The 11518-nt window shown below is 34.3% G+C and overlaps 1 protein-coding gene across 2 annotated transcripts; it reads left to right on the top strand.

Annotated features, from left to right (window-relative positions):
- Positions 1 to 696: 696 nt before the first annotated feature.
- On the top strand, positions 697 to 10422 carry LOC110808083 (E3 ubiquitin-protein ligase COP1). 2 transcript variants are annotated; one of them, XM_088208360.1, is made up of 13 exons: positions 697 to 1281; positions 3027 to 3104; positions 3402 to 3557; positions 4048 to 4386; positions 5303 to 5460; positions 5578 to 5643; positions 5980 to 6058; positions 6598 to 6753; positions 6813 to 6932; positions 7650 to 7754; positions 7952 to 8131; positions 8347 to 8457; positions 10175 to 10422. In XM_088208360.1, the coding sequence occupies exons 1-13, from the start codon at positions 937 to 939 to the stop codon at positions 10346 to 10348; spliced, it is 2067 nt and encodes a 688-aa protein (XP_088064486.1). In that variant the 5' UTR covers positions 697 to 936; the 3' UTR covers positions 10349 to 10422. The 2 variants fall into 2 exon arrangements, with proteins under 2 accessions (XP_088064486.1, XP_021889123.1); XM_022033431.2 differs by having other exon boundaries at positions 701 to 1281; positions 6834 to 6932.
- Positions 10423 to 11518: the final 1096 nt, after the last annotated feature.

Genomic DNA, 11518 nt, shown 5'->3' with positions numbered 1-11518 from the left:
AAATTTTAATTTCTGATCCTTATTTATAGCATTAACTTGCCTGATTACTGGTTATTATTGATTTAAAAAAATATAAAATTATGGAAAATACTGGAAGAATAAACTATGAAATATAATTTTGTTATAAACAATAATAAATGAATGTCTACAAATTTTAGATTTGAGTTGTATTTATATTTGGTTCATTAGCAGAAATAAAATAACCCACAAATCTTGATTTTTTTTTTCTAAAAGAAAAGGCAAATTGGTCCAACTAAATCATTTCTTAGTTTACACTTTGCACTGATCGTATTGGTTTTCATAATATTATTAGGAATTTAATGTTTTTAATGGGTTACGAAATATCTTTTTAGAATTTTAAGTATTTTATAATTCATTACGAGATAATCTTTTAGTTATTTGTAATGAAAATTTATGATAGTTATCACGTCATTAACTTCGTATGATGCATTTCCCACTTCACTATTTTATTACTCGAGTGTTCGGCATGGATTTAGAAAAGGTTTAAACGACGTCGTATGACTGGCGGGTGTGTGGGGGGTAACGGATTATAATCGGTCACGTCTATCATTACTCGTTAGTACAAGTAGAAAAGCTAAAAAGAAAGGAAAAGAAAACGAGGATTTAAAACGAGGTGGCATTAAAGACGACGTGGTTTCATTTGGCAAATAAAGTTCAAAAGAAAAAAAATTAAATAGAAACCGCCGGCCTACCGACGTGGGCCGTTTTCCCCCTCACAAAAAATCCTTCCGTCACATTTTCTGTAGTAAAAATGTCCTCGGCACACAGACTTTCATCGCTCAAAGCACACGCCATTTTGGTCTCCTTCTTCTTCTTCTTCTTCTTCTGTACGGAGACCTCCATTGACTCATACAGAGTCAGCTCTGCTTCTCACACCAACCAAACAAAAAGCAACTTACAAGCAAAACGACAGAAATGGGAGAGAGCTCCTTGTGCGCAGCAGCAGTGCTGGTTCCCGCCGTGAAATCGGAGCTATCGCCTCTATCTCCAATGCCTTCGCATGGAATCGCCTTGCTTCCGCTGCCGCCGTTGGAAGATTGGATTAAGGTGGAAACGGAGGAGGAGGAGGAGGAAGGGGTAGACAAGGATATGTTTTGTCCGATATGCATGCAGATCATAACGGACGCGTTCCTCACGGCATGCGGCCATAGCTTCTGCTACATGTGCATCGTCACTCACCTCCATAACAAGAACGATTGTCCTTGTTGCTCTCGTTACCTTACTCCAAGCAATATCTTCCCTAATTTATTGCTTAACAAGGTCTCTCTCTCGCTTTATTTCTTTATGACTTCTTTTACATCATAATGCTTGTTACTTAGAAATGAAGAAAGAAAATAAACCATTGGAAACCAGTTTTTGTTCTCCAATTCTTTGCTCGATTTGTTTCTTAGTCCGTTCGTGTTTGTTAGGATCGGCTTCTTTGTGCTTCGACGCTGATCAGTAGGGCTTATTTAGTGCTTGTAACTAGTAGTTCTAAGGAGCTCTGTTTAATATTTGTATTTGGTTAAAGAAAAAAAATTATTAGTGTCTTCGCCGAGTTTTTATAAGCACTTTAAGAACTATCATGCCAATTTTTAGGATGTTATTTTTTTAATCCAACTAATTTATATAGTGTTTAATATTTGCTTACTTAAAAACACTAGATGCTTTAAGTTACTTAGAGAGGCAGATTCTTATTTAAAAAATAAGAAGTGCTGATTGTAAGAAAAAAATAATTATTTTTTGTAAGAAATATATTTCTCATAGAATTTCAAAAACTTTATGTTACTATATGTTGTTAATTTTTAAGTGATTATGGAACTAGTATTTAAGTGAACTTGTTAGACAATAAGATCCTAAAAGATTAGGAATTAAGTGTTTCTTTTTAAGTTTTAAAATCAAATTTAGAACCTGATAACCACTATTTAGCAAATGGCAAGATTGAACCAAAATGCTTAAAACTGCTTATAAGTATAAAATAAGCAAAAATATACATCTTCTTACTTAATTATTCTTTTATATCCTTTTAAAATTAGTAATATATTCATAAAGTAATATAATTGATAAGATATTTATAATAAATATATACGTTTTAATTAATTTACAATAAAAATTTTGTAATTAACATTTTATTCAAATACGTAATTGTTTATTTTTTAAATAAAAACTTAACTGCTTTAAGTAACTTAAAGCAACCTACTAAGTAGCACATTTCTTCAGTAATCTCAAACATTCTCTTTGTTTGGTTGCAGACAAACTGTAACATGCAGCTGAAATGTCTGTTTGTCTTAAATATTAAATGTATATGGGTAATATTCATTTGCGTTTGTCTATACCATTCATAGATACTTAGAGAGCCAATTATTTTTTATATCTTACATGAGCCACATGCAGCAACATATAAGTTTCTAATAGAACTTGTAAGAGAAACATTTACAATAAAGTTATTGAATAAAGGAACGCAGAGGACAATTGATAGGAAATAGAGAATGCAAGAAATATATCCTGTTGTCATATGATTGTTCCAAGATATTTCAGATTGACAAAAGAGAATGAAAAGGATGAGGAACTAAAAAGTTTGATATTTTTGTTCTCTTTTGTATACTATGCCTATATGCCGTAATTTTATGGTATTTGCTCTGAGGATGTGATTGTTTTCTGGGAAATCAGGGTAATACTGTCTTTTCAATTTGGCTTATTCTGGTAACTGGCATTTTAAGATATCTCTTCTTGCATGCATTCTTGGATCTTGTATTTTTTTGCACTAACCTAAGTGAAGGGCTAACTTGATGGATTTTAACCTGACATGAATATGTTCCATATATAAGTGCTTATCCTAAGAAAAGTCTGAGTGCAATGGCAGACACGCTTTTGTGAAATTTAGTTTCTGTTATAGCTCTCCATGGATGGCAATTCTGTTATAGCTCTCCATGGACGGCAAAATGAGAGTTACTTCTCCAGGTGTCTCGTTTCGGTTAATAACCTTAAGCATGGGTTTTAAACAATATCTATGTAAACTGTTGCAGTTACTGGAGAAAAATTCAGCTCGGAAAATAGCAAAGACTGCATCTCCTGTTGAACATCTTCGTCAGGCACTACAACAGGTCAATCATTTATAACCAGTTTCTATTTTTTCAAGAGGCACTTTGTTTACTAAATAGCTGGAGCCTATTTTCTTTCCATGGTAATGTACGCTATATCTCCTAGTCATTGGTATCCTATGATGCATTGGAGCTCCTCTGGTTCCAGTTAGGATCATTCTTCAGTTAGTTAATGTCAATCATTTGTGGGAAGATGTCTATGGATGTGTTTGTTCATACTTCTTTTTGGAACTTTTTTAAGATGTGTGTAATTCTCTTCTCAGTTTCATTTAATAGAAAGATTCTTGTTATGCTTAGCAGGGTCGTGAAGTCTCAGTTAAGGAGCTAGATGGATTGTTGTCTCTCCTTGCAGAGAAGAAGAGAAAAATGGAGCAAGAAGAAGCTGAGAAAAATATGCAGATTTTACTTAATTTCTTGCATTGTCTTAGGCGGCAAAAGCTTCAAGAGCTCAATGAGGTTGTTCTCAAATTCACATGTTTTTTATGGTGGCATTTTGTGCCAAGTTAAGCATTCATTCTTCTACATCAGGAGGCATGTTCTCTTTTAGTTGAAAATTTTCCTCTTGAAGCTATGCAATGTTTAACTTTGTATCAGCATATTTTCTTGGGATCAGGTAATCATGTCATCAGTGACTGGACCTCACTGGATAGACTATATAATTAGTTGAAGAAGTAAATATGTTTTATATGTAATATGAAATACAGAAGATTATATGTGCATATGTATATGTCACCTATAAGATTTATATTCAAGCGTCTGATATCTTGACTGTAGAATCCCGTGCTTTATATTAATTTCTGGTCTATTCCTCAACTCTAATTTTTTATACTACCCAAAAAAGCTCAATGGTTTGATAGCTGGAAGTTCTATTATTAATGTTGATAAAGTGGTAAAAAAGTTTTGTGTTATCACGTTAACAGAGTTACTGATGGTTTCTCTTTCATAGATCCAAGCTGATCTTCACTATGTTACGGAGGACCTAGATGCAGTAGAGAGGCATAGAAGGGAATTATACAGAACAAAAGAAAGATGCTTGGTAGAGCACATGATGCTTGATAACTCTGTTGGAGCTAGACCCTTGCAATCAATGGTCGATAAGAATAGCAATGGCAATGTTCCTGGTTCATACAGCAGACTTAGTTCTGGAAATGTGCTGAAAAAGAAGGCTGATGAAAAGGCTCAAGTGGTTTCTCAGGGCATGCAAATAAGGGATACTTATAGTGGACCAGACACACAATTTGTTTCTCAAGAAGGTTTTGCAAGGAAAACGCAGATCTTTGCACAGGTTAGTGTCTTCCATGATATTGCATCCAATATCTCAGCTGTTTTGAGAGAAAATTTGTATTCTGTACTTGAAAAGATTTATGGCTATATTTGGAATGATCCAAAATTTTTATGAAATTCATTTGCAAATTTAAGTTAATTCACATGGAGATGGTGAAAATATCCTTTAAATGATAAATGAACTTGTGTAGAATGCCATATGAGGTCAATTTTTTTAATATCCTGGTATAATTTGCATACTTTCTTAGTTAAACTAAGTGTGTATTTACAAATGAATTTTGTAGGATCTCTAGGTCTATTCTAAAAATAGCCCAAGGGTCCGTAGTTTGAACCAAGACACAGTTCCTTAATATCTGATGACCTTTAGTTCAGTAAAAACATCTCGATTGTTAATTCATTGACTCAATTGAATGGATGAGATTTGAGTTCAGAAATCTGGCGGTGATAAAAGGTGAAGGTATGACACCTTCAAGGCATTATACTTTAATCCCTCTTTGCTTATAAATAATGGAGAAGGTTCAAGCTATTTTCTGAGCATAGTGAAAGACTATTAACCATAACCTTCTTGCACATCCTGAAGAGTTGGGCTTTAGCGTTGGATTCTTGTGGCATATTTCAATATTTTATTTAAGGATGGGTATCTCTTTTTTTAGATAATATTTAAGGACATATATCTAGCTTAGTATGTAAGATGGCGTGTATGCATTAGATGAGCCAGTTCTCTTGACTGGCTACTATACTATATTTCCTTTATGCTGGTGTGAGATTAATGATCCCTGATGGTGGCTATACAAAGATTGCATTGCCAATTGCATAAAACATTATAGATAAGTCAGTACCAGTAAATCACAGCTTTAAATGATTGATTCATTTATTGGTTGGTTTTACTGTCTACTTCTCATAATCTTCTATTACAGTTTAACGACCTGCAAGAGTGTTATCTACAAAAGCGGCGGCAATGGTTGAGACAATCACATAACCATGTAGATAGGGACACAAAAGCCATAAGCAGAGAAGGTTATAATCCTGGCCTTGAGGATTTCCAGTCAGTACTGCATTCATTTACCCAATACAGGTGAACAATTTTTTATTTATGAAAACCATCTTATGTTACTCTGTTACAGTATGTCTATCTTATCAGCTTAGAACTAACTTGCTCTTTTATTCACTCATATCTTTTTGTCCAAATTAGTCATTTGAGGGTTATTTCTGAAATTCGACATGAGGATCTTTTCCACTCTGCCAATGTTGTTTCAAGGTGAGTCAGATTACATTACCTTCTTTCTAGTTTTAATCTATTCCATATCGTTCAGGGAATCAGGAAGGTATTTCAGGTAGCTCTTGTTTATTCATGATAACTATAAAATCACTGAGCATATGAATCTCATTTAAGTCATATGGATTGAGAATTAAGTATAACCTGAACTTTGTTGGCTTAAGGGCCTTCAATTTCTTTTTTCCTTCAAAAGTTGGAAGAAACGGAGCAATAATGGGATTTATAACTTCATTCTCTTTGAGATGTCCTTTCTTTTCTTTTATGTTTTAGCTTCACCAAAACAGCTAGCTTTATTGGTTTTCTTAAACTATTTTGCAGTATAGAATTTGATCGTGATGGTGAGCTTTTTGCCGCTGCTGGAGTTTCAAGGCGCATTAAAGTTTTTGACTTTTCCTCAGTAAGAGTTGGATTTCTGAATTTTATTTCAAGCAGCATAATATTTCTGGGACATTATTATGTTTTTCCTATTGCTAGCCACTCTTTGATTAGTAATATCCCTTTCAAGAGAGCATGTTGCTTAAAATAGGTTCAGGACAATTTTGAACTTGGCAAGTTTCAGTTATTATGTTGCACTGTTGTCAGCTTGTGCAATATGCCCTCTCAAGTATTTTTAACTGAGCAATAAAAGGATTTTACTTTGATTACAATTCTTAAGTTTTGGATTTTCGCTAGTCTTTAATGGTTCTGGATTGATTGTTACGCACATGATAGTTTTTCAAGATTTCTTTGATTGAGGTTGCCAATGATAACACCCGTTTGTATTTTAATCTTAATATTAGAGTACTTTCGTTCTTGCTTTCATTTACTTAAGATAGCATTCTCTTTGTTGGAGGTATTGCAGAACATTGCTACTGATGATTCCAGCTTACTAAATTATGCACCAAATTTGTATCTTCAATTGACCAATCAATATTTGCCTTTGGCATTTATTTCCAGGTGGTGAATGAACCATTAGATGTGCATTGTCCAATTGTAGAAATATCTGCAAGATCTAAACTTAGTTGCCTGAGCTGGAACAAGCACACCAAAAACAATATTGCTAGTAGTGATTACGAAGGAATAGTAACAATCTGGGATGTGACTACTCGCCAGGTATAGATAATATCTCATCAGAGGGTTCAATTTCATTATAAATTAAAGAATGCCTTAAGAAGGCCTTTTTTCCCTTGCAGAGTGTGATGGAATATGAGGAGCATGAGAAACGTGCCTGGAGTGTTGATTTTTCACAGACAGAACCTTCAATGCTTGTGTCTGGAAGTGATGACAGCAAGGTAGTTTATCTCCTCTTATTTCTATTGCATATAGTTCTGGTTATGTCCCGAGCAGGTTAGCTCAAGTGGTACAGAGCTATCTTTGGAGGGCTTATTGGAATTGGGCTCGATACTCTTTTCCTCTTTCCCCAGGGCGTCTGTTCTCCTTTACAATGTGGCAGAACAAAGAAGTTGTGTTATCTTGTTATGTGATGCAAGCAACAATATTGACAACCCATGGGCCATCAGATTGAGTAGAGATTGAAGTTCTAAATATGAAAAATCAAATTGAGGAATTCAGTGCTAGACTGTTGATCTTTCAGCATTGTCTAGTCCAAAGATTTGAGAATTATAGCTGCTTTTTGTAGCAGTTATTATTTCTCTGCTGTGACTAGCCTTTATGATAAAAATAGAGGCGAATTTTGAAATTTAATATAGATTTTTCTGGATGGCTGTCCTGAAGCTTCGAGGTCCTGTGGTTTTAACAAGTTATGGGAAGTTTTCTTTGAAAGAGATTGGTACATCTGAAATTAACAGATCAAAGGTTGCCATATCCTCAGATTAATGCAATTTCCAGTCAACAGGAGTTTTTTACAGTAAATCTAATGATTAAATCATCTTTCAGACAAAAAAAAAATGATGGTTCATTCATTTTAGCATCTTTTGCTTCATTGTATACTAATATATTTGATCAGATTTAAATTTTAGAACTGCTTTTATGTGAGTTTATGTCTACAGGTTAAAGTTTGGTGCACAAAACAGGAAGCAAGTGTTCTCAACATTGACATGAAAGCAAATATTTGTTCTGTCAAATATAATCCTGGATCCAGCATTTATGTGGCGGTAATTTTTTTTTTTTTTTTTTTTTTTTTTTTTTGATTCGGTAGTCCATGACGATCATAGATCTTTTGCTACCTTTTCCATGATCGAAGTTAACATGAGAAACTCAGCGGAGCAATTTTCAATAGCAGCAGCTTAGTGCTTGGCTTTTGATCTGATCTAAAAGACTATCTTATGATTGATATCATGAATTTTTGCAGGTAGGTTCTGCTGATCATCAGATTCATTATTATGACTTGAGAAACATCAGCCGACCACTTTTTGTGTTCAGTGGGCACAGGAAAGCTGTGTCATATGTGAAGTTTTTGTCGAACAACGAACTGGCTTCTGCATCCACTGACAACACCTTGTGCTTATGGGACGTGAAGGAAAATCTGCCAGTAAGTCATCTTGTGCTTATTAAAACATTATCATATGTGTTTGCATTGGACAAATTCATCTCCAAGGTTTTTGTTGTTCCTAACTTCCAGGTTATCTTCTACCAACTTCCAGCTTTGTTTATCTCTATCTATTAATCTTTTTTAAGTCCATATATCAATTTCTGGTTACATTTGCCCTGACTTTTTGAACTCTCTCCTGGTTGTAATTTTCTCAGCTACGCACTTTTAGAGGTCACACAAATGAGAAGAATTTTGTGGGTCTCTCGGTGAATAGTGAATACATTGCTTGCGGCAGTGAAACCAATGAAGTATATGTTTACCACAAGGTCATTACTCATAAACCCATTTCATTGATAATAAACTTTTTTGTTGGTGTGCATTAGCAAAAAACGAGGTTCGTCCTTTCAGATCCAAATGGGAGATTAAAAGAAGAGAGGGGTGAGAAGAGAATGAGGATAATTTTGATCTTCATAGCGAGTTATTAGTTCAAGTTATGGATTCTTTTATTTAATCTATATTCTCTAGGTATATTTTGTTGTGATGAGTAGTAATTCTTTTATTACTTCTCCTATTCTGGCCTTCAACCAAATCCTTAGTTCTGGTTGTTTGAGAGGGAAATGTAGGATAGAGGAGGGAAAAGGAATGAGGATTGTTTTAGGGATGACAAAGGAGTCTCAGCCTCCACTGGGGATGGAAATGGAATGAGAAAACCCAGTTATGGGTCCCATCCACCCTAGTGGATCAGATAGATGGGGGAAATTTTGGGTAGTGGTTAGAAACTGATAGAAATTTTTTCCTGCCTGGGTCGAGCAATGGGAATAGGAGAGACACCACACATGTCCAACACCTGCTATGCTAGTCATTTTTACATATTTTGTTTAATATGCTCTTTATATTTTTTTTATTTTAGCTTAAAAAATTATAACATATAATTAAATAAATTTTATAGATTAAATATTCATGGAGGCAAAAGTTTCACTTATGAAGTGGGATAGGGGAATATTTTTCTACCTGTTCTAGGTGTGAGATCGGAGAGAGTGGTGAAGTGGTGGAGTTGGGATTATGATTAGGATGCAAGGGTGGGGGTGGGGGGCCTCTCCCTCACCTTATACCGGTCCCAGTACCATCCTTGACTCCCAAAGTTATATCCCGAGGTGAAACATCTAACATTATATTACATGTCCAAATTATTTCTATAAAATATTTTTAAATAGATCAAATATAAGTTTATATGTAATAGAACTGCAATAAAATATTAATTTAAAATATATTGTAATTTTTTGTAATAAAATAATAAAAAATATATATAAAAATATAAGAAATTATATAAAATTACTTAGTAGGGTAGGATAGTAGATGTCCCTCTCATATCTGGGTGAAAGAGCTCCCATCCATGCTATATCATCACCTACATTTGCCCCATTTACATCCCATTACGGTGGGAACGGGTAGATAACCAGATTTCTCTATCCAATTGTCATCCTTAATTATTTTAAATGGGAGTTTTATTTTGTTCTGCGGTTAGTAATGTCTGAATGAGCTTTGTGCACACATTTTCCTTTTGTTGAATATAGCTCATCTACGTCAAGGCTTGATATTTTAGAGACATTAACTTCTTATTTACTTATCTCAAAATTCAAACTCAGCTGACAACTAGAGAATATATCTCGTAGTACTTAGAGCTATCCTTTTAAGATTAGGAGAGATAGTAGTTCCTTTCTTACTTTCCCTCATTTTCTCTCTGCCAAAATAGACTTAATTTTACGTTGGAAGAGGAAAAAGATTCCTGTGTTAATCTTGTTTATCATTGTATATCAAAAAAGAAAATCTTATGTACCGCCAAATTAATTAAAATAAACTTCAAAACGAATTTAATAGATTTAACCGGAGTATGTATCAGTCCTGTAACTTGTTAAACTTATTTATATCAAATTACTTTTACCTTTTCTTTTTCTGCTTAAACCAAATGACTGTTGGTTACATCTTCAATGACATGTAGCACCCTATCATGAACTGACTTTTTAATATTGGTATAACTTGCAGGCCATCTCCAAACCTCTAACTTTCCACAGATTCGGATCTGAGATCGAAGATGGTGATGATGACATGGGGACAGGATCTTACTTCATTAGTGCTGTGTGTTGGAAGAGTGAAAGCCCATTAATGTTAACTGCAAACAGTCAAGGAACAATTAAAGTGCTTGTACTTGCAGCCTGAACGGTACAATAAGAACATGCTTCTGAAATTCTCATCCATGATATTTAATGACGAAAAATCAAATTGGTAGCTAATTCACCATGAAACATATCTTAGTCCTTCTTGTCCTTGACAGTAGAGCTGTTATGTTCGGTACTTAGAAAATACATGTAACGGTCCTGGAATTTAAATGAATATGTATGTATTAAAAACCTTAAATGCGGAAGCGTAATAAAAATTTTGATTAACATCCTTTACACAATAATAAAAAACGTATTCAAAACATTAAAGAATAAGTTAATTAAAGGAGATATTCGAAATAAAAATTATAATTAGAGTTATAAAGTTTTTAGGCTTCTAATTCGTCGTCTTCTTGCCAAAGGGGATTGGGAACTCCGTCTTCCTGATCTGAAATGATTAAGTAAGGAATGAGTTATATTTGCCCAGTAAAGACATTACACTATCTCACTGCCACAGGAGTAAAAGTTGGTAGAAAACAAAAACAACCAATGGATCATAATTTATAACAAATTCATTTATTAACATAAAAACCTTTACTGTCCACTTACCTCGGTGAGATTCATGAAAATAATATATGAAAATAATAACATTATAACCATTATAAAATCATATCGACTTTGTAACAGAATACATGTCATACTTTTGCACTTCAATAATCAGACAATAACATTCCTCTTTTACCAGCCTACTAGTATCCATAGGAATCCATAGGGGGTCATCGCTATACGTGAATCATCAACATTACCTGATTCTAGGGCCGTCCCCATACTCCGTCCAGTATGAGGGTGAAACGGGCCGTTCCCATACCCCGTCCGGTATGGGCGCCAAAACACATAAGGTCTCCATACCCCGTCCGGTATGAGAGATTACGTTCCCGGTAGGGTTCCCTACGGACCTGGTCCGTCCACCAACTCCTAGGATATATAGTTAGGTTGTCCACATTATCCATTTATCAATTCACATAAGCTTTTTACCATTTTCTTTGGTCTCAATCACCCAATCATACACAAACATGTAAACCAGTCATTGACATCAAACAAGACAACACAGTATCGGGTTCAGCATAATACAAACCATAATAAAAGAAATCATGATTCATGCATACGAGACCATAAAATAAATACATTAAATATCATACTGCATTTAATACTGAAAAATAGATCAAATAAC

The sequence above is a fragment of the Carica papaya genome, chromosome 7, assembly GCF_054855325.1.
Source record: "Carica papaya isolate Zhongbai chromosome 7, ASM5485532v1, whole genome shotgun sequence".
Taxonomy (NCBI): Eukaryota; Viridiplantae; Streptophyta; class Magnoliopsida; order Brassicales; family Caricaceae; genus Carica; species Carica papaya.
Note: the sequence above shows the minus strand (reverse complement) of the source record. Positions and strands in the feature narration are given on the sequence as shown.